Below are 23,822 nucleotides of genomic sequence, written 5' to 3'. Positions count from 1 at the left end.
TATTATCCTCTGAAACTATATTTCTGTAATCAGCTAAAAGTTATATAGTTAGGTTAATTTATTAAATTACCAGTTTTATTGGAAAGGAAAGGCAATTTTACTGGGTTGATGTGTAAATTGATTTCACTAATCGGAGTGTTTTCTAAATCAGAAATCCTGAAACTGTTTAGTTTCAAAATATTGCAATAATAGGTTGGTGTATTGGTTTGTATCTAAGATTAAGACTACTTTCTGGAATTTAGGTTCCAAATCTACGTTGAACTTGGAGAATTAAGGAAAGATAAAATTTTGAAAGCCCACTATGAAAAAAAGAAGTAGGAAGTAGGTTCAAAAACACTTTTACCTCAAAATATTTAACCAAACCACTTGTAATTTTGTTCAATTTCATCAAAATTTTATCCCAACTACCTTAATTCCAACGAATACAGAATTGAAACTAAATTGGATTATTTCAAAACAATTCGTGTGATACAAAGTTATGTATTGTAATTTACTACTGTTATATGAATTATTTACACAATTAGTATTCATAAGTATTAAAAAAACTCATAAAAAAGTTCAATGTTCACCATACAATTTTCACCTACTCGTGTTTTAAAATTAGTACGGTTTTTTAGTTAAAGTATGCAGCTTAAATTATTCATTAGTTACGCGATAAGCAAAACTGATACTATTTCCAACAGTCTAATATTTCTTGGAATATCATGAAAATATTTTTAACGTGGACACGAGATCTGAAGGGGGGTTGAAGTAAGGTCCAGAAAGGGTTCTGGACGGCTCTAGAGAAGGGCAGGCGGCCGCTATATAACCGGGAGAGAGGTCGCCCCGCGCCAGTCTGTCGTCATGTCTCGCGTACTGTGTGTCGTCCTGGCCCTCCTCGGTGCTGCGGCCTCGGTCCGTGCTCAGGACTCGTTCCTGGAGGCCGCCCGCGCCTCCTGCCTTCGCTCCGGTGGGATCCTGGACTGCGTCAAGTACAAGGTGGCGAACCTCGTCCATAGGATAGCGTCCACACAACGGTCCTTGGATGTAAGTGCCTTGAGAGTGTGTTTGGAACTAACATTTATTTTTATGCGTGATAACTTTATTTAAAAGTGGTAAATAATAAAAGAATTACAAAGAAAAAAATATAAAAGAATAAAAATTGTTCATATCAACTTGGAAGGCATTGAACTATTGAATTAACGTTGATTAACTATTGTATAACGATGTTAATGCAAGATTGAACGTTTAAATTGTCTGACTTTTCCACAAAAACTGTCTGCATTGAGATACAAAAAGTTAGTCTGAACTGATAGTCGTTGCTAAATAACTAAAATTGAAACTATCAAAGGTGTATAATATTTTAAATTTAAATTTTATTAGTTACGTTACGAGTTTAAGGCAAATATATATTAATTTTAGAAAATAAACGTATTAACACTTGCTAAAATCTGTAGTAACAGTACGACATTTTCTCACTTCTAAGTGTACAGTAGTACTATGTACCTACATGATATACACCTTCAACTTCAAACATATACAACTGAATAACAACTCATATTCCAATAATTAATTAAATTTTTTCGAGGCCTTTCAGAAATTTATTTTTTGTGAGGTTGCCTGACGATGGAATCCTTGATTCTGAAAGGCCTCGCAAAATTTAATTAATTATTGGAGTGTTGTCGTTCACTAGTGGTATTAATTTAAAATATTTCCAAAGCTCCAATAATCTTCATATACAAGTGGGTTAATTGAGGTACACAACGATATAACTTAATGATATTAATATTTGTTATGTTATTACCTGGTGCTCAACATATTAAGGAAGTTCAAGGAAGCCGACGAACTCAATGTAATTAATTGTTCGATTTTAAAAAATTGACTAAAATTAAAACTTTTAAATATTTTAAAATTAACTTAAGTTAACTATCAAATATAATATTTTTCCGAACTCAAATGTTAATGCTGTAGAACGAAGTTCAGATAGATTCGATGCGTGTTTTGTTTCAAATTGGTGTTATAGAACATTTTAGTTGCATTTACTTGCAATAACACCTTATCCTCTGAATATAATTTTATTGAATTAATTCTAAACAGACTTTCATTAATATTTCAATACATGTATATTATATAGAGCGTTTTCGAAGCATGTAATATCGCGAGGTAATCTGAGAAGTTGTTGTCAAAAAGAACGATCGCACAGTAATATCGCTACGTGATTATCCATTATATTCGAGTGATTATGAATTTTGTAATTTTTATGTTTTGGAACCACAAAATAATTGTCTTTAAAATAACTTTGATAAATTTGTTTACTATCAATAAGTTCAAGCCTTATTCGATAAGAAAATAATAGGTAAGTTAAACTAGAAATGTCGTTTTGTATTTTTTTACTTTTTGGTAAAATGTCGTTTTATGTCAAATTTTAATAAATTGTACTTTAAATTCTATTTTTTATGAAATAAACAGACAGAATACAAAACTGATTTAATTTAGACTAAAACCATTTAATACAATCCAGAATGTATATGCGGAACAGATTTTTTACTTTGTTTCTTTAAACACAATATAGTATACAAGATTTTGTAAAAGGTTATCTTTTCTTTTCTCATTTAGTAAAATATCTTGTCTAACTTGATGTGACTAATTGTATTATGGATGGATTGTAACCAATTAATGAACAATAATCAAAGTGCTTCAAATAATTAAATAAATCTAAAACTTATTATTTACATTTAAATCATCTCTTTATTTTTACAGGCGAAACGAGGATTTTTTAAAGTTATATATAAACAATTTTAAAATACTTTTAAACCAAAGATTGAAAAAATACAAATGACCTACTATAATTAAGTTTGGATTTGTATTTAAACATATTTATTGAAAGAAAGAAATAGGACTGTTACTACTGGTTTTTAACATTTTTTAAATATATTACAAATTATTTTTATAATTGTATTAAAATTAATCTAGTCCGTTTAATTGTAATGATTATTGTTCCAAAACTTGTTTGAAGTTAAAAAAAGACTAATAATTTTTTTATGAATAGTATAAAACAACTACCAAAGACTAAAGTTAATCTATTCATTTTAAGTTTTAAAAGTTATCGTATAATTTAAAAAGTGGTTACAAAATTTTTAAATTATACAATAGTGAAGATTTATTTTGATGAAGTGATCAATTTGGGCTATACCATTGCCTAATTTGGATTGTTACTGTAAATTTAATTGAAATCCAATCTTTCAAACCTTTGAAAATGTCCAGTTTTCTCAAAAAGTAATTTGTATTATTTTACTTGGTAAGAAAAAGTTCGCCTAACTAATTTTAAAACGATAGCATTAGAGAAACACTAAGCCAAAGAAATATTAAGTCCTAATCAGTGTTTTATATCTACCTTTTTAAAGTAAAAAAACTAGATTATTTTATTTACTAACAGACATGAGACTTAAAATCCTATCAATTCATACGCTTTGAAAATCTTTTTCAAAGTCACAAATCTTATAAAGGGCTCCACTTGATCTGAATTTTCAATAGGCATCAAAACTGAAGAATATTGAGTTTTTTAGTGTTGTATGGCCTAGTTTAAATAATTTATAGGAATACTGTAACTTGTTTGACATGCTTAAAAATCATATATGCTATAAACCTGGAAACTTCTTGAATATGTACATACAGTTGCTAGAAAAGATCGTGTGTTAAAAAGATCTTGAAATCTGTTGATTTTGAAGGTAATATACTACGGCTAGTCTTTGCAGCTGCAACCGTGTTGAAATTTAACTTCGCATAATACAGCTAAACCAATGTTAACATTTAACACCGTACATTGACTATAGCTGTGTTATAATGAGCTGTGTAGACCATAGACAGAGTCTATACTAAACAACGTACTACTAGATATTTTTATGTTTAATATCGTAATTCTACAATAAAAATGCTAAAAATCGTGATGTTTAACATTTATTATATTGCTAAAAAGTATGAATATTTAACATCGTATAGCATAGTTTTAAGTGTTACACTACATAATTATCATAAGTATATGTTGACACTAAGAAATTCGTATACAAGAATTTGAAAATTTTGATTTCGTGTACTACTATTTTGGGTTTATATAGACATCCTCGACTAAGAATAGAAACATTTAAGATTGTATTACAACATTGTTCATACTTAATATTATACTATGGATAGAAAAATCGAAACATATAAAATCGTATACCGAAAATATGATATTGACAATGTATACTATTACCATAACAGTGTTACATTTAACTTCGTACTTAAGTAGAATATTTAACATTATATACTATGGCTAGAAAAATGGACAATTTAAACTTCGAAACTAATAATGCAACTTCAGTTTAGATATTTTGAGATGACATCAGCATATAAGATCTTCCTTCCTTATAACTGTGAGTTAGAAGTGTTACATGTATTTGTTTACTGAATTTCAACTTAAACTATGTGAATTTAAATCATTTAAAACCGAAATCGTTCCTTCATTTCTTGTAACGTAATTCGTAGTGAATATAAAACGAAAGCCCAAGAGGATCCCCTTTAAGGATGCTCAGAACATGAAATTGTTTACAAGTACTGTATGTCTTTTTTCCTTGTGTTTTCAATGGTGAAGGGGGCCAATTCAAGTTTAAAGCAGCAATTCCCCATCATGTATCTTGTGACAAAAGTCTGGATTTTGAATGCCTTTAATTGCTAGATTTGAAAGTACATGTAAATTTCTATAATCAAAATATTTAATTTACCATTGAAAATCAAATCAAGTGATTGATGATAATCTCTTATCAATAAAGTCAACATTAAAAGCGACATCATGGAAATAACGTTTTGTTTATCTTCATTAAGAAAACACTGTTTGCAAGGTGAAGACTTCGTTTAATAAGTCTTATCTGTGGAAACTAATTTTAACAAAAGGCGTTATCGTATTAAATTATTCTAATGCGTAGCTGTTTTTAAAACATTACATCGTACTGAACAGGTAACGAATACTTTTGCCTCTTAATCAATTTGAAAATCAATTTGCCCGCTCAGTTCAAACTCTCAGCCATGCCAGAATATAGTTCATATTGAAGCCCACTTTCGTGGAGCTTCTGGTATTTTAATTTACAGTTGAACTTTCCCACTTCCAGGCGGCGCAGTGCAGAGCGCGTGGAGGCGACAGCATCAGCTTACGATATATTAGCGTCCTGGATATTAGATCGCGCTAACCTCATGCATGCAAAATATAATCCATTAGACTAAACTGTCCCATAAGTCATGCGGTACGTAGGAATCTGCACTTGTAAATACTTATTTTATGATTGAGCCAATTTAAGGCCACTTGATGTGCGTGCTATAGTAACGATGATCTATGAAGTGAATAATTGCTTTCGGAACTTAGCATCGATATTAACCTAATCGATTTGCCAGTTCAGTATTTTACTTACTGTGAATAATAAGAACACGTTTAAAAAGAAGTTGTGTTTAATTTGATATTGACTAGGTTGTTAAACGCTGTGCTCAATACCTTTCTACACCAGAGAAATTTGTAATTCATTCGTAGTACTAAGTATTATTTTATTTTAATTTCTTTAAGTAATGATTATTGTTGTATCAATAAGTTTTGTATATCATGTTTCCGCCTGTTTGTTTGAAAAAATGTATTTTTACATGTAAGATGAAATAAATATTCTTATGCTATTATTATTCTCATTTTTATTAATTCTTATTCTATTCTTATTCTTATTCTATTCTTATTCTATTCTTATTCTTATTCTATTCTTATTCTATTATTATTCTTATTCTATTCTTATTCTTATTCTATTCTATTCTTATTCTATTCTTATTCTTATTCTATTCTTATTCTTATTCTTATTCTTATTCTATTCTTATTCTTATTCTATTCTTATTCTAATTCTATTCTTATTCTTATTCTTATTCTATTCTTATTCTATTCTTATTCTATTCTTATTCTTATTCTATTCTTATTCTTATTCTATTCTTATTCTATTCTTATTCTTATTCTATTCTTATTCTATTCTTATTCTATTCTTATTCTTATTCAATTCTTATTTTAATTAATTTTTATGTAAAGTTAAGTTTAAGGGAAAACCATCCAAACCTGGATCACATTTTTTACTGACCTCCCCGGGAATTGAACCCGTGACCTCTAGCTTATAGAGCCGCTGCCTTGCCTGTAAGCTACGTTGAAGGTCTACACACCTATTTGTTTGGACCACACTGTTCCGTTGATGTTCCAGGGTAAAACAGCGCACTCTGATAATAAATAACTATTTGAAGCTTTCAGAATACTGCACTATAACATCAGCATATTTGTCGAATAATCCGTTCCAATAGGCCTACTTCAGATAGCTGTTACAATGACTCCTCGTGTCGACTAAATCAATGATGGTTGTAAAGCAGGATTTTAGTCAAAAATTACTTTCTTGACTGCAAGGACGTGGCCAGAGAGGATGTCCAAAGGGCCCGGACCTCCAATTTTCAATGTTTTTAACTACTTTTTTTTTAGAAAAAACGATAATTATTTAAATACTTCAGTATTACTGACATTTACTACTGAAATATCGTTCTCAACAAAGAAAAGGATCGAGAAGTTTTTAAGGAACAAAATGGTGCCTTACTCTCTGTCCACTACGTGAAAATATCAGTTGTCTGGATGTCCCTCCCCCCAAAGTTTTTCCTGGCTACGTTCTTGTTTGACTGTTCTCTAAATTTTGTATTATGATTTAAATTTTACTTTATTTTGGCCATTTATTAAATTAAGTTCTTAAACAACCTATGATTTTTACCGATTAGATTACCTCATAACGTAGTACGGCTCTTGACGGAGTATAATTGATGAAGTGGTTAGGACTCCTTTGGTCCTTGTCCGTTGCTAACGTACACATTAGAATTGTTCCTTACCCGCTTTGACTGGAAGAGTCTAGGCGACATGAGTAAGATAGTTAATTACAATTAAATTTCATCCACATCGATATTAAATTGTAATTTCATGGTCTAAAAAAGTCGTTTTATCATTAATGTTTCCTTCTTTAATTTAAAGAACAATAACGTAGCAAGGAAAAAACGTAAGGTCTCATTTTGTTCCTTTAAAAGTTCTTGGCCCGTTTCTTTGTTGAGAACGATCTTTCAGCAGTAAATGTCAGTAATACTGAATTATTAAAATAATAATAATCGTTTACTAAATAGTTATTGAAAAATGTTAAAATTTGGAGGAGATCCGGACCTCTTGGATCCCCTCGCTGGCTACGTCTTTGTTAAAGGAGTTTTTTTTTTTTTTAATTTCAGATGGGTTTTAGGTACTTAAAAACTATAAAATTAAAATTTAGATTGAGTGTTATTTAATTGCTAGAGCCTTATAAGTTATGACATGAACTTTTAATTTGCTTTATCTGATATTTAATATTAAAAATAAACATTTTCTAATAGTCTTAAGCTTTGCTAACTTTTCAATGATGAAAGTATGACCTCCAGTTATACTTCTTAATTTCTTTTTATAAAATAGATCCTAGTACACTAAATTAATATTATTTTAACTTTAATCACTAAACGCATTTATATCAAATGAAAAGGCCCAAAATATCCAGTTCAAAAATAAATAGAAGCCTAAACTCACCCATAGTTTACGGTTTATTATCACTGTATTGTATTTTAAATTCTTTTTATTCTCTGCTTTCACACAATAATTATTTTGCAATCAACGGGATATGGGATATTCAGTTTGAATTTCTTCTACATTCGTACAAACTTCCTTATCAGTATGAATTGGAGTATAAAGTATTGTTCAACAAGTGTTTTCGATAAATACGGGCCAACAAAGGCAGGAAAGGGCATTTCAGACACCCAAAAACAAGTGGGTAACCAAGGAAGTGTGACGGCTTCCTGATTAACACCGATTAAAGCCAGACCGACCCAGAAAAGCCGGAAAGCCCACACATGGCCGGCATTATCTCGTTTCCTCCCGGGAGGAACGCGTGTCCATTAACGAGGATCGCGTAGCAGGAGCGAAACGCACGATAAATAAAATGGAAGGTGTGGACTTTCTCCGAAACCGGTCGGGCTAAAGTCGGGTTGGCAAGTTCCGTTTTTGACATATCTGGGTTGGCGAGAGTGCTCTAGAGTCGAGAGTGGCCGAGACACGAGAGGGGCGGAGGCGAGAGTGGATACACCACCTGCTGTAGCCGCTTGTCTATCTCTAGCGCCATCACCCCCGCGTGACAGTGATGTGGGCGGCTGGACCATCAGTAATCTCACGTCACCTGGAGAAGCGCCCTTTCCCTAATTTCCGCACACCCTGAGGCCCACGGAGGCGGGAAGAAAGAGATCTTCGATCTAGATTCTGCTTTTTAGGAAAGTTTATGACTAAGCACTGTCGGTTCTGCTGTGTCAAGGTGACAGTGTGCTATCGTGAGGCCCTGAGGCTTGCATGTTCTGGCTATGGGCCTCGTGATCGTTTTAACTATCAAACAGGATCACACACTGCTGAAGAAACCGGTGCGGCATTCACTATGAATCACCAACACCTGTATAATCAGTTCATCAACTCTTGGTGGGGTCGGAGCCCCAATATAGTTCCTTTACTGAATAGCTAGGTGTCTTCAAGGACGCTCAGAAAGAACAAGAGGTCGGCAAGTGGTCCTTGGAGGCTAGTGAGACGATACGCCTCCTCCTGAGATAAGAACTGGGTTGGTCAACCATCGCTTCCAGGAACCATCACAACACCGGAACCTCGCAAGCGAGAAAAAAGGATGATCCCCCAGTTGTCAAAGAACTATTGGATGGTCTTGCTGGAATTATATTCTGATATATTTACTCCATTCCTCCCTCCATTTTGTGAAAACCGTACGATACCTAGGGCCAAAACTTTGCAATGATATAAGGATCAACATATAATAAAAAATTATACTTTCTAAATAGGGTTAACTTAAGATACATTCTCGTTGAAAGGGCCTTTATAGCATAAAATAGTATTTCATTTAAGTGAATAAGAAGGCAAATCTATAAATGATATGCATGCGGTTCATTTAAAAACCGTATGTAATATTCATAACGCACGTTCATAAACCTTGAATCTTAAAAATAAAATGCATTTCCATCTCAATCTGTTTAAAACATGTCCAAATACACTGAATTTTTTAAAGCGCTAAACACAGAACAGGCAGCATAACAACGCAGATTAGAGAAGGATAAAATAAGAAGTATAGAAGGAATATTTTAGAAGTAAATTTATTCTTATACTTAATCCCATGATAATATTACGCTGTCGAACGAATTTTAACTGGCGATTTTATAATAGATTATATTAAAAGTTTACGAACACGTATATTCAATTTATGATATTATAAATTTACTGTAGCATACCTTTGACACATAACTGTTGACATCCTGAAGATCTAAATCTGGAAATTGATTAAGTATGTATGAATTTTAATGTATACTTTTCTTATAAAACTGTACTTTGTAAGGCTTTGTAAGTGTGTGTCCTTGTTGGTTTTAAGTTCGCTTAACTATTGTATTATAAAACCATGTTGACCATTTTCTTTGTTTTTGACAATGGAAGGATTGTGAAGGAAACAGGATTTTCCGGACACTTGCCATCGTTCAGTGATACAATATAATATACTGATTGTATTGATAACTTATCAATACTGCTTTGTTTTAGTATACTGATTGTTAGATATTGTCCGGAAACCCCGGTTTCCTTAATACTTTTGTTAAGACCACAGATATGACAGAAAGGTTGCGACCAACGGGTTCTGGTCATTACGTTCGCGTTAACCGTCGGACGGCGCGCTGTTGATCTAATTATGTGATGACTATTTTTTGCTCGGTAAGCGCTTGTTATCCGCGAGCACGTACGTGAAGGATGTTGGCTCGATCTCATTTCCCACTTAACAATGTGGATTTATCCACATAAGATCAATCTTTATTTACCCGAGCGTAAATCTCAATATTCTATTGGTACCCTATTAGCTGGGCTGACTTAAAACTACTTGCTTTATTGGAATGAGTTATATATTTACCGCCATCTTGTTTCTGCCGTGACGATTTCCATTCGTTATTTGCCTCTGGTCAGTTGTAGGTGGTTGGTCGGCGAATGCAGACCTATTGTGACCTGTATTCTGTAGTTAAGTTATAATAATTAGTATTGTGTTTAGTTTTTTTATTAACTGTATTTTTTTGAGTTAGTGAATTTGACACACAACATTGGTGTTGTCCCTGGCTTACGCGTGTCGCAACGCTCTAGTATGATTTGTTTATTTTAACCTAGTTTGTAATTATGTGTTACCTGAAGAAGAGACCTGATTTCAGATCTCGAAACGTAGTGTTACTGATTTTTTTTGTATCACTGAACAATGGCAAATGTCTGGAAAATCCAGTTTCCTCCACAATCCTTCCATCGTCAAAAACAAACTTCAACCAAAGAATTGAGTTATAAATGAGATGATTATAAATAATTGGGAGAAATCCACAAATTTTGTGTTTACCAATTGAACTACACTCCGAAAGTTCACTCGGAGTTATTGAAATTGACAAAGGATATGGTTAGAATCCGGTGGCAAGGAGATTAAAGTAATCCGAAAGTATTTGTCTGGCTTTACTAGAACTAGTCAGTAACTCACTGACTTACCGAAATAACTAATTGAGTACTTGCAGTTGCTGTGGAATTTAGAATTGACACAATTGGAAAACTCAGAAATACTACTATTTGGGGTTATAAATAAGTCACCTAAATCTCTTTTTTGTATGGCCTATTAGGGGAGAGAGAATTGAAAATACGAAATACTTAGGTGACAAAACAATATCTTAAAATTTCGAGAAAACTGATCGATGGAGAAGAAGATACTCGAATACGAAATGTTCTACTGATTATTATAGTCTGTCAGCATGTCTTATATAAACAAGTGAGGTTAGACAACAGATGGCCAACCAAAAAGTTGTACTGATTTAAATCTTTATGTATATACAGGGTGTTCATTTGGAAACTTCAAACTCGTATTAAATACTCATAGCTCAAGTATCAAAATTCTGTAAACGGAAGTGTATAGTACTAATTGGGGGAACATAAGAACAATATTTTCAAAATGGGGGTGCTCACCTCCATACCCCCCCCCCGTACCTAAAGTCAAAATTTTGAAATGCCAACAAAATGGTACAGTAGTTTGTAAACTAATAATTGTTATGTAAGAAATTACATTATTGGCTGCTAATACCAGACGGCTTGGCCGATTTCAATTTTTTATGAGCTTCAACTTGAGATGTCACAAGGTATTAGTTTACCTGTTCAAAATTTTGACTTTTAATACGAGTTTCAAGTTTTCAAATGAACATCCTGTGTATGTGTTGTTTAGAGTGAATACATAAAATCATCTTTCTAAAAAACATGACTGACTAAGATGTTTTGACATTAAAACCGGTCTCAGGTGTGAAATAAGAAATAACAAGGATCGTTAAGAAACCACTTACTGTACAGTTCTGACTTCGTATCTAAACCAATCGAGTACGATTTAAGAAGAAGTAGGGCGTACCCGGAAGAATCTTCGATAAAAAATTACACCTTCCACTCTGCAGGTGTCAAAACATTGGAGAACTCAGTTTATCGCGGTTTGGTCCGCAAATGAGAGGGTCCGATACATCCCGGTCCACGATGCTACACCGATATTCAAATCGGTTACAACCGCTGGGATCAGATACAAAGTGTTTGTGATTTGGTGGACCAGTCCACCTCTGCCTCCTTCCACCCCGGGCGATCTCTAACTAGCACCTCTCTCCATACCGTCGAGCACCGAGTACCCTCCGCTAATAGAGGTAATAGGGTGTGAACACTTAATGACATCGTGTCTGACAAATCACTCAGTTCCCCGCTTAATAATTTTGTGAGCTCTGCAATTCGCCTTATCTCGCTTTCCGCTCAATTTATGATTGCCACTGTAGGAAATCAAGCTGGTAAACACATTAGATAACAAGATTTGATCAAAAGTATCGAATTTGACCAAATTATCAAATTGGGGATGATTAGGTTTGATCGAGTACATATGAAGTTCAACCTAAAAGTGTCTCATAATTTCATCTAATTTTCATGAAACTTATACGGATAGTTTAGTAGCGTATATGTATTATCCCATATAAGCTTGTGTGTAGACAACACAGAGCACTAATTGGTCCCAAAAGAATACACGGGCACGAATAAATGAATTTGTTATCGAATTGTTATTGAAAATATTTTAGGGAAGGGTATTTATTTTCACTCTTTTACTGAAAAACAAACACTATTATAATGTCCATTCAAAACTATAAAAACTACATCCAGAAAGTAGCACATATTTCTGATCAATTTTTGAAAACTTGTTACCAATGTGTTTTAGCCACAGAAGAATAAATAAATATATACTAATGCAATGAATATTACATTTATTATAGCTTAGAAACCTTATGAATGTTTAATTTAGCTCAAGTTCACCTTTCTGTTAGAGCAGCATCTGGAATCTGACGTTGTCACAGCTGTTCGCGCAGTTCGTCTGAAGAGATCCAAAAAAGTCGACGACGAAGAAGCTCAAAATAAACTCAATAAGAACGAACAAAATATAAAAAGATAGTGTAATCTATGTGAAGACGTGTTCTCATTTACTCATCCAGACGCTATAGTAAGAGTGAGGTGAACTGGAGCTAAACTCAATATTCACATTAAACCAACCCTTCCCATCATAGCTACGTTACGCCAGAAGCTGTAGGCTATGTATGATGTTCAGTTAAACTAATAAACTAATATGTAAGCGTACTACCTCTCAACACAATCAAGACATTCGTAACGCTATCGACACTGTATAACACCATCGACAACTCGAATCTCGAAATACTCGATAACTCGATTTTTCACTGTTGACTAGTTCATGTTCGAGCTATCAGGATCAACAGGACCTCAGCTACGCTACTACGCTATGGATGAAACTGATACGCTAGGGAAGTTACATAAAAATGTGCAAAACTTCAGTCCGCAGTGACTCAGACAAATAGACACGTCTCCTTTTTGTGGCACGCCGAGTTTAGCGAGTGAATATTTAGGCTTCGTATAACGTTTCTATTCGTTTTGTCGATAGTTGATATCGAGTGTTAGAGCCTGAACCGCGTCTGTCCCAGGATGACACTCAATGCTACCCGGGTCCTGTGTCAGTATCGGATTAGATTACTCATTGTACACATATGTGGCCTGTTTTGACAAGCCTCGTGGACCTACAAATACTATGCTTCCAAATGCTAAAGAATGGCATTCTTTAAATTTGTTCAAATTTTACATATCCTACATTAAAAAGTTATCCCCCCGTAGTCAACTTAAACGCACACGATAACTGAACTTTGAGTGAACTCCGTGTTCGGCCCATAGCCGACATCTTCGACCGGCCAGCGACTCCTTTATTCAATTTCACTATAGAAGTAGTAATGGCGGAGTCTCACACCAGATCGCAACCCCCTACGTCAAATCGTTCGAAAACTATCTTGCATCCAGACGGTCACACAAAGACGATTTCGTCACGAATTGTTAACGAGCAAAAAAGTAATTAACTGTTAAACTTGCTACTAAGTTGGCACTTCCACCCAGCAGGGATCACTTCTAGCTGGTTTATTGTAGTTGAACCTATCACTGGGCACAGCAAAAACCGATGTGTCACTTAAATCTGGGTAACCGTAAGGATGTCCAGGAGCAGCACATCACTAACTGCAAATGTCGAGATTCTAAGGTGCAAGGGTAATTCAATAGGTCTAGGCTGATTCAGAGCTGTATCAAACTCAGGTAGAATTCTTTCTGGTATTCTGGTATCTATTCTTTTTGGTAGAATTCCATCTAAAGCTACCGACAAGTACTAAATAGGTTCAAAAGCTGAATATGACAGCACTTCAGAATGTAGCATCTCAAACTCAGGTGCTGCTATTCTGTCTGGTAGAACTCCACCTAAAGCTACCGACAAGTACTAAATAGGTTCAAAAGCTGAATATGACAGTACTTCAGAATGTAGCATCTCAAACTTAGGTGCTGCTATTCTGTCTGGTAGAACTCCACCTAAAGCTACCAAGTACTAAATAGGTTCAAAAGCTGAATATGACAGTACTTCAGAATGTAGCATCTCAAACTCAGGTGCTGCTATTCTGTCTGGTAGAACTCCACCTAAAGCTACCAAGTACTAAATAGGTTCAAAAGCTGAATATGACAGTACTTCAGAATGTAGCATCTCAAAACTCAGGTGCTGCTATTCTGTCTGGTAGAACTCCACCTAAAGCTACCGACAAGTACTAAATAGGTTCAAAAGCTGAATATGACAGCACTTCAGAATGTAGCATCTCAAACTTAGGTGCTGCTATTCTGTCTGGTAGAACTCCACCTAAAGCTACCGATAAGTACTAAATAGGTTCAAAAGCTGAATATGACAGCACTTCAGAATGTAGCATCTCAAACTCAGGTGCTGCTATTCTGTCTGGTAGAACTCCACCTAAAGCTACCGACAAGTACTAAATAGGTTCAAAAGCTGAATATGACAGTACTTCAGAATGTAGCATCTCAAACTCAGGTGCTGCTATTCTGTCTGGTAGAACTCCACCTAAAGCTACCGACAAGTACTAAATAGGTTCAAAAGCTGAATATGACAGCACTTCAGAATGTAGCATCTCAAACTTAGGTGCTGCTATTCTTTCTGGTAGAACACCACATAAAGCTACCGACACATACTGACTAGATTCAGGTACTAACAGTATGAGGGTACTTCAGAGTGTATCCTATAATAACATTACCACATAAGTAAGTTTGAACACAACACTGGATCACATAAAACTGTCTCACGTAATAATACATTTAATAATTTTAGAACGTCTTTGCATGTTTTATCAGCCGTACTCTTCTTCAATAATGTTTACGCTAAATTCTTCAAGCCCGGTCTCCAATTGGTCTATAAACACAGCGACTCATGTTGTTAGAAAGTTCAGTATATTCAGTATTTCAACATTTTTCATAATGTCACCGGACTAAAATAATCCCTCCAAAAATATATTCCACAAGATCGCTCAGACTTCCAAATAAGCGGGCACAAGCACGAGCGTGACCGGTAGACGCGAAGTCGATATCGCGCCAGATCATTATCCTCGGTGACAGACCTGAGCTCGGGCAGTCACTCACGATTCTTTTATCGACCGATAGTCACATCATCCGTCATCCGCCATGGTCTTCATCGCGTGCTTTGACAAAGATAAGAGAGATTTCACCCACCCGTGATAATCATTATCCACACAAGTAAGTCCACGATGGATGAAATACAGTAGCTGTGGCAACAGCTCGAGATTCTGCATTTAGTATATGAGGCCATTTATAGCTAGCTATTGAGGTAGCTCGTTTTTCAGCTGTTTTCAACCTGATAAAATTGCCTGAACTCCTCCTCCACCAAACGGAAAATATATTCTTTAGCAACTAGGAGACTTGAATATTTTAGTTTCAATCTTAAACTAGAAAAACAATATTGTCTTCTTTGCGGGTCAACTCTGTTTAAATGCGCTTATTTGTTTTCCCACTTCTGAAATGCAATGAATTTCTGAAATTCTGAAATTTGGTTTGTAAGCGCCTTATAAGGAAATAAAATTACACTTAAATTTAAACTACTAAGTTCAAAAAATGTCAAACGAGGCAACTCAAGCAAGGAATCCCTCTCTTTATGGGGTTATTTGATACGGTTCAAATAATCTATTGATAATTAATTGATACATATTGATTTATTGGAATTGAAAAAGTCTACAATGTTATAGTCTATAGTGTCTACAAACATTAGTCTATAGTTATAGTCTACAATGTTATATAAGTAAGTAAGTCTAAATGTTATTATTATTATTATTATTATAACAGTTTGTCTCAAAATAAAGCTAATACAACAAATGTGAAACATGAATTTAATTATATTTAAACCACATTAGGCGTTAACTACTTTTTAAAATCTTAAACTCATGAAAATGTATCAAATTTATAAAGTTATTATTGAACATGTTAAGACGTTCCTTAGAGCTGAAAATGTTGAAGCAGTTTTAGAAATTACTTAGAGCAAATCATCCATTACCAAATTAATTCATACTAAGTTCAAAATCATGAGAGCTGAATTACCAAGTATTTTAAACTTTCTTTACTCCACAGAGCTAATCTTTGAAGACGAGTAATACTCTATTTTTCATATTCTAAGTGAAATCTACACAGCGCGCGTGATTTTGAACGCCTTAAGAAACGAAATAGGCAGTAAGCTAAGCGTCGTAAAATGAATTTAGTGTTAGAATAATTTTAGGCGTTTCATATTATAGTAGGCCTACTTACTGTAAGTGGAAATCATAACGATTAATAACAAAAACTTTATAAACATTATTTACTGGCTTCGTGCTTAATACGACTATAATTAACCTAATATTATCTCTTAAAAACTGAAATAATTGTTTAAAATCTTTTGTGATTTCAAAGTGTTTATAAAAGTTCTTGGGTTTGCCTGTTGACAGGAATTTGAATTTTTCCTCACAAATAAACAATGTAGCACAGAAGACCTTTCCACACTAAATTGTTATCACACTTATTAAAATGCCAAAGTATTTATTATTCAACACCATAACTGACTTTTTAATAAAACAGTTGAATCTAGATAGATTTAAAAATGAAGCTTAAGGTATATGTACAGTATATGTTAGTTAGTAACAAATAATTAAATATTATGTTTAAATGATTGTTTTGACACAAGCCAATGCATATTTATGTTTCCTGGCAATCAAGAATTAACGTGGGTGGAGCTCCCTTAGTTTTAAAGACTGTTGCTAGCTTAAACATGAGGGAATACTGTCCTATTCTCGCTTTGACTGGAAGAGGATGGAACAGAAATAGCCTCCTATTCTTCCAAAGTAACATGACTGAGTTACCCCTTCTCATGGAATCTCAACAGGAGGCAGCTCCAACCCCAAATCTTAAATGTCTTGAATATTCCGTCACTCTGGAAGCAAGTATAAAGATCCCTTCAGAACCTTCTAGAGTGCAATGAGAGGCTTCTCAGCCTCTTGTTCTAAGTAAATAAAAAAATCCTTTGAACACTTAAAATTCGTCACAGTTAAATTTGCTACAAAAGTTGATGAACTTGTTGCAGTTGGGACCCATGCGACTGGTCAGCATCCCCAAGGCCAACACATCTGAGGAGAGCATGTTCCTGTCGAGGGCAGCCACATACAAGGCTGCTGAGCCTGAGGTCACACAGATGTTCAAGTACGGGCTACGGCAGGTGGAGGTGTTCCTGTCATCCCACGGGCTCTCGCTGCCGCTGGGTGGGCTAGGAGTCGGTGGTCCCTCACTGGTCTACGATGATGGCTCCAACACCATCGGAGACGGTAAATATACCAGGGCGCACAGAGGATGAGGGGTTCATTGAGTTTATCTATATTGTTCATTTATCTTGTATTAAGAATTCAGAAATCTTAACAAGAATATTTTTCTCATTGAGTAAAGAGTATCCTATAGAAAAAAATAAAATAGCCAATTTATAAATGCTATGATACAAAAATATCAAGCTATAACTGTTAAGGTATCTACTGGAAATCCAACTAACATGTTTTCAGTTTTAAACTTAATACCTTTGGTACAAAAATCAAATTCAACACTACCTATTGAAATTTATATTCAAAAATATTTTCAATTTGAGTTTATTGCCTTATCTCTTAAGTTCTGTAACGTTTCACTACATTTGTTTTTACTGATTTAAAAATAACCATCTTGCTTGAATGGATTAGTAATGTTTGATTAAAGTTGAGCTGTTTCACCTAAAGTTAGATTTTATTATGTCATAGATTTTTATACAACTACTGGTGGCGAGAGAAAAGAAGAGACCTGGCCCGTGCCGGCGCACAGCTGTGTACTAGTGTGTTGCCGCGCGGTAATTTCAGGCGCTTCGCCCCACAGCCAACCCTGCGAATTGTTTATTCTAGCAATGGAGTTATTTGTTTTCTGTAATGTGGCATTCCTGCAGAGTGTGACTCATCTTAGACGCACCCATTATTTCATCTGTTAATGTTGCATCACGGTTTCAAATTTTTTTTATCCAATTACAAATGTTCCTATTTTTTTGCGTAAGAGGTTTTTTGTATACTGTATATTGTGTTAGTCAGTAAGGGATCAATGTTAAATTTTATATACATAAAAGCACTACATTTACATTATACATATGAACATTAGTAATTGTTATCTTAACAATACAAAAATCTTCAATTTCAGCGATTCATTCATATAATTATTGTTTGTTTACAACCACTGTAGAGCATAATTATTAGAATTTATTACAAACATAAATTTTGCTCAATTTTAATTGATCAAAACAGTACCGTCATTTAAATTATCTTATAAAACATAACATATATGCCGCAAATCAATCAAAACAGTGAAACAACAATGGAATTACGAAACAAGGCGCGGCAACATACTAGTAGTAGCGCCTGCAATTTTCAGATAGGCCAGAATCCAGGTCTCTTCTCTCGCCATCAGTATAGATTGCCACAACTTAGGAAAAGTTAAAATATTGTTTATTAGATAACAATTTATGTTTTTGCATGCATTTCTTCGTCTTAGGGGACAATTATGGGATGGGAATACATTCAGTAGTTTTGGGTTTTTTTATAACCTGTTAGTTTACATTTTGGAAATGGTTGCAATATTTATTACTTTTGGTTAAATGGTGAAAATGCTCAAAATAATTATATGTCAAATTATATTTTAATATCTTTTTCAGCATTGCTTGCACCACAGAAAAGTATTTTTTCTAAGTAAAGTACTGCATTGTGTTCCTTCGTTTTATTTAGGCTTTGCCTATTTTAAAATAATTCAAGTGAAAATTGTTTTGACCTACAGTTTTTGTTATGATCTCCACCTTGCTCTTCAATTTGTACTTGAACCCATATTCTGTACATTGATTGACAACTTGGAATAAAATCATTGTGTCATTAAATTCTAGAAATTAAATTTCTAAATATTTCCTCCACAGGAGTTTTTATTTTAACATCGTTAAAAAGTAAGTTTTTACAGTTTAATAACAAAATGAATCCCATTTTCCATGTTGCCCTAATTTACAGACAGATTACGGTTTCTAAATTTTGGTAGAATAAGAAGCTTATAATATTATAATATTTTTCAGGAATTTTTGAATCAAGAAATATAATTGCTTTTCAATTTAATTATTGAGTAATAATTATATTTTTGGAAAAAAAATCAATATACTAATTTTTTCCCAGACTCGTTCTTTACAAAATAGCTGTTGCTTAAATCAAAATTACAAAATTTAATTTTAAAACATACGTTACAAATACTTGAGTGCAACCAGTATATGAACCCTAACTGGAGTAAAGAGGTGTAACGACTAACCTTAGTGTGTCTTGCCGCATGCTAACTGGCCACAGCTCGCGGGATACACTCCAAGAAGAAGTTGGCAATCCTGTTCCCGATGATGGTCCTAATCAAGTTCGGGATCATCAAGGCCATCCTGATCCCCATCTTGCTGACTCTCTTGTTCATTAAGAAGGTGCTGATCTTAGGCGTGATGGCGCTGCCGTCCATCCTGTCTACGTTGAAGGCGTGTAAGATCGTGTCGCCGTACCATGCCCACGCGGCGTACCACAGCTATGCACCTGTGGTCGGCGTAACTGGCTCTGACTACAGTCCTGAGTTCACCTCCTATGCGGCACAAGGCTATGACAGCTACGGCAAGGACTGGAGTTCCAACCAGCGCAGGACTCGGTGGGGCAAAGCTAGCCCACCGTACTTCTCCCCAGACAGTGTTGATAATACTAACTACCAACAAACTGAGCAGACAAGTGCTTAAACAAAAATGTTTAAACTGTTACAAATCAAGTAACTACGCAAGATAAAATGTAAACCTTTTTATAACACCTAATATAATTTAAATATTTATGTAGAGATTAATTTATTTGATATACGAGTAGATGCTTCCTATTTTATTTGTAAATAATATAATTTAAAACAACCATACCCTATTCATTATTATATTTTGTTTGAAAACCATATTTTGTATATTTATACACTCTAAATAATACCATCTTAACAATGTTAAACTCATAATGTGCAGAATTTTTGTATCGAAATCTCCACTTCAAACTTCTGAAACACTTCATGAATTTAAAACTTGGTTTGGTTCACACTTCTTAAACTATTAAATTATTTTCAAAGTATTAATAATTAATAATAATAATAATTTAAAGTTATATTTAAATAACAAAAATCATAATAACTGAATTTAACAATATATATTAATATTACAAAATAACAATTCATTCTATAATAAGTCATTCAAATACATATAAGTAAACTAACAATAACTATTAAATCTAAATGTTTCGATTCTTCAGTGATTTCTTTCCTTGAGTATTTTCCAAGTTTGTAGCTGTATTGTTCCCATGGCTTGTTCCAACTGTTGTGTAATTTTGCTTGTGCAGGAATCCGAAGCTGAATTAACACCTCGGTGCCGTGTGACTAACACGTTACTATATATGATGCTTGTACTAACATAAGGCAATAAGAATAACTATGACTAACGCTTTTGGTTTCAGTTGTACTAACTTAAGTGTTGATATCTGACTTGTATTATGAATCTGTCGAGCTTGAAAAATATGAAGATACTGTTATGTGCCCTGGACAAAGCTTTGCTGAAAATCAAAGAAGATGATTAATAATATCGAACATGTTCACTTCCTAAGCCTTAAGCTATTAATCTATTTATTGATCCTCTAGATATTCATCAAACCTTTGTTACCGCTCCTGAGGAAATAAAATTGGCAACGCTTTTAATGCTTTATCAAGATGATGTAATATACTGATTCAATTTTAGTGTCTATTTAGGAATCTGAAATATCAATAATTCACAATAATAAACTTTTATAATGGGCAAAGTTTATCTCTATCAGCGAACCAATTTTCAAATCTTCAATCCATATGGACTTAGAAATGCATATTATTTTAGAAAAGAGTATAATTAATTTCGTTTTCAAAATAAACTGTGAATTAAGATCATCATTATAACGAATGATTAGAATATGAAACCAGAGCTGCTTAAATATTTATACAATTGCATATTCATCATTAAAACCTTACCATATTCAAATTCCTTGGTAAACTAATATTTCCTTTGAATTTGCATATTGTCTCATCTGCTTTATTACCTCTATGAATTAGAAACACGAAAGAAAACAAATGGGAATATTTTCAAACTTCTCTGCCTGCACACATATTTTCATGTTGAAACTTGCATCTTTTACCCTGAGTAGTAGGCTATTATTGTTTTATTGTTTACTCTTTTAATTTACTTTAGCAGTTTACCTAGAGTCTCAACTATAATGGCGGTCTCAATGAGTTTAGCATTGTGATCATATTTTTTTCTATTGAGTTCAGAAAGCACTTTCTTACAAGGGAAAATTTAAACTGTAAATATGAATGATTTATTATCCTCCTATTTGTTTCTAAACAACAAGAAAAGGTAGAAAAAAATCAAATCAAATCAAGGTCATGCCCAGCACAACTTTTATTTGTCTCATACTGTGTTTTATCTGTACTAAAGTATCACGTTTAGAGTTTAGTTTTTCAATGAATTGAAAGTGTAAACCAGTTTTACTTCCTCCCAACTACTGTACATTGTGGTGGCGGCTCTTCTTGGCCCGCTGTTGTATATTGTACATTGTGTGTGCTGTTGTATATAGAGCGTGCCGAGGTGCAGGGTCGCAGCCGCAACCTCCATCTCATCGTGCCACTCATGATCATGGTCAAGCTGATGAGCATCAAGGCCCTCTTGATCCCAACTCTGCTCGGAGTCGCCGCGATCAAGAAGTTCATTATCCTTACGGTGATGGCACTGCCTTCCATCATGCACAAGCTGAAGGTCTGCAAGATCGTGCCTCACCTGGTTCACTACACTCCTCACCACTCGCACTCCCACGAATTCCACGACGACTATGTCCCTCACCATTACGACACTCACCATAGCCACCATGACGTTCATAGCCACGATGTGCACAGCCATCACAATGACATTCACAGAAGGATCGGACAGTTCCGGTCACTCCATTAGTAGACATGTACAGGTTTATCGATCATCAGTACGTTGTGATTTATAAATAGGCATGATATTTAGTTTTAGAGATTGGACTTTATTTGAATGGAAGCCAGTAATTTTATTAAATGAATTTCAGACAGATTAATATTTTTGATTCTTAACAGTATTACGAGTAAAACAGAATATTCAAATCAATTTTCACTAGGTATTGATGAACTTTCAAAGTTCTAAAATGAAATGTACTGTATATGATTTAGTTATGTTTAGTCCATCAATTTTAAATGATTGAATACAGTTTTTCATATAAACAGTTCAATTTAAGTCCTCACACTTTAAATACTTTATTTTTTTAAAGCTCCATTAATATATTTACTGCAATTAATACATTCACGATAAAGTGTAACTTATCACGTACACACCAGACTTCCAAAAAGCCCATCATGTACCAGATGGGGTACACGTTGTCATGCATTTCCTTATGAGTTTTTTTATTGTTTCTCTCTCTTGGTAGATTGTAAAATATGAGCCCGCGCTTAAAGAAATACCTCAAACTATCATGTACCTCGTTGGGTCCACGATTGCTTAATTTTTTAGGTAAATTAAAATTTAAGGTACCCCTTGGAGTACACAGAGAAACGTTGAAAAAACATTTAGAAATAATTCATTTGTGAAAAATTGTGCAGCCTACTTAATTTTCTCGTTATACTTAGATCTTTAGATTAAAAAAAGATTACAGATTTTAGCCATCATTATTGAAAAATTCTACAGCACTTTAACACAACTAGTTTACACAAGAATAGTGTTCTTGTAATGTACTTAAAATTTAAAATATACACCTTTCGTGTATTTATTAAGATAAATCACTGTAAATTATCCTTAAAGCTTTTCAAATCTCTTACTGGCTTTGGCTTGGTTGTAGCAGGACTCGTGGATATGTGAAATTTGTAAACCAAAGTTTATATTCCTTGATTGTAATTCTCTCTCATCGTTGTAAAATATTTATCCTTCCATTACCTATTCTACCTCCAAAACCTCCTTGATGTCTTCTATTGCTAATTATTCTTATAATTTTTCCTTTAATAATATAGTTATAGGACTTAGTTTACCTCTTCTGTAGAATGTACACAAATGTATTCACACAAAGGAATAAAAACAAATATTTCTTATCAACATCAGATGTTTCATAAAACTTGTATTGGGATTCACCAGCCTTACTTTCCTATAAACCTTATGTTCTTAAATATTGTACAGTGTGTTTATCTGTTGTACAGCTTATTACAACAATGTATAATTAGTTTGTACTTTTTACCCTAAATATCTACATGATGTTGAGTGCTTGTCTGTTAAAACGTTTAAAAATTATTAGAGCTTAAACACAGTTGTTAATTAATATTTTAATCTACCCTTTTCCTCAAAAACCCACTTAGTAATTTATTAGATAGCAACAATAATATATTTTAACTGTGTTCATGTATATTTTATAAATTAAATTCATTACACTCTTGCTCCTTTACTACTAATTATTAATGTCTTAATTGTTGTAGATAATTCCCTTGATATAAAGCTAACAGCAATACTGTATATGTCAAACTGTCCTTTTTAGTTGTTCTGTAATTTACTTATCTTTTCACACCATAAAGATTATTTTCTGATCTATTGATAAACCCTGCTAAAATTTATAGTCTAAAAGCAACATTTTACTGTGTCAAAACTACACTATCTCTTTAA

At 33.7% G+C, this 23,822-nt stretch overlaps 1 protein-coding gene across 2 annotated transcripts; it reads left to right on the top strand.

Annotated features, from left to right (window-relative positions):
* The first annotated feature begins 764 nt into the window (after nt 1-764).
* LOC124358906 lies at nt 765-23,607 on the top strand. Of its 2 annotated transcripts, none has more exons than XM_046811158.1 (3): nt 765-1,026; nt 17,139-17,376; nt 21,742-23,607. In XM_046811158.1, the coding sequence occupies exons 1-3, from the start codon at nt 844-846 to the stop codon at nt 22,107-22,109; spliced, it is 789 nt and encodes a 262-aa protein (XP_046667114.1). In that variant the 5' UTR covers nt 765-843; the 3' UTR covers nt 22,110-23,607. The 2 variants fall into 2 exon arrangements, with proteins under 2 accessions (XP_046667114.1, XP_046667112.1); XM_046811156.1 differs by lacking the exon at nt 21,742-23,607 and adding an exon at nt 19,432-20,025.
* Nucleotides 23,608-23,822: the final 215 nt, after the last annotated feature.

This window comes from Homalodisca vitripennis, chromosome 4 (genome assembly GCF_021130785.1).
Source record: "Homalodisca vitripennis isolate AUS2020 chromosome 4, UT_GWSS_2.1, whole genome shotgun sequence".
In the NCBI taxonomy this organism is placed as follows: Eukaryota; Metazoa; Arthropoda; class Insecta; order Hemiptera; family Cicadellidae; genus Homalodisca; species Homalodisca vitripennis.
The sequence above is the reverse complement of the archived record's forward strand: the minus strand, read 5'-3'. Positions and strand labels throughout refer to the sequence as shown.

Excerpts from the sequence above, each read along its gene's own strand:
- LOC124358906 (XM_046811156.1), top strand. The coding sequence starts at position 844 with ATGTCTCGCGTACTGTGTGTCGTCCTGGCCCTCCTCGGTGCTGCGGCC. Across the intron at positions 1,027-17,138 it reads CCACACAACGGTCCTTGGAT|TTGGGACCCATGCGACTGGT; the intron begins GTAAGTGCCTTG and ends AACTTGTTGCAG. Across the intron at positions 17,377-19,431 it reads CTCCAACACCATCGGAGACG|CTCGCGGGATACACTCCAAG; the intron begins GTAAATATACCA and ends AACTGGCCACAG.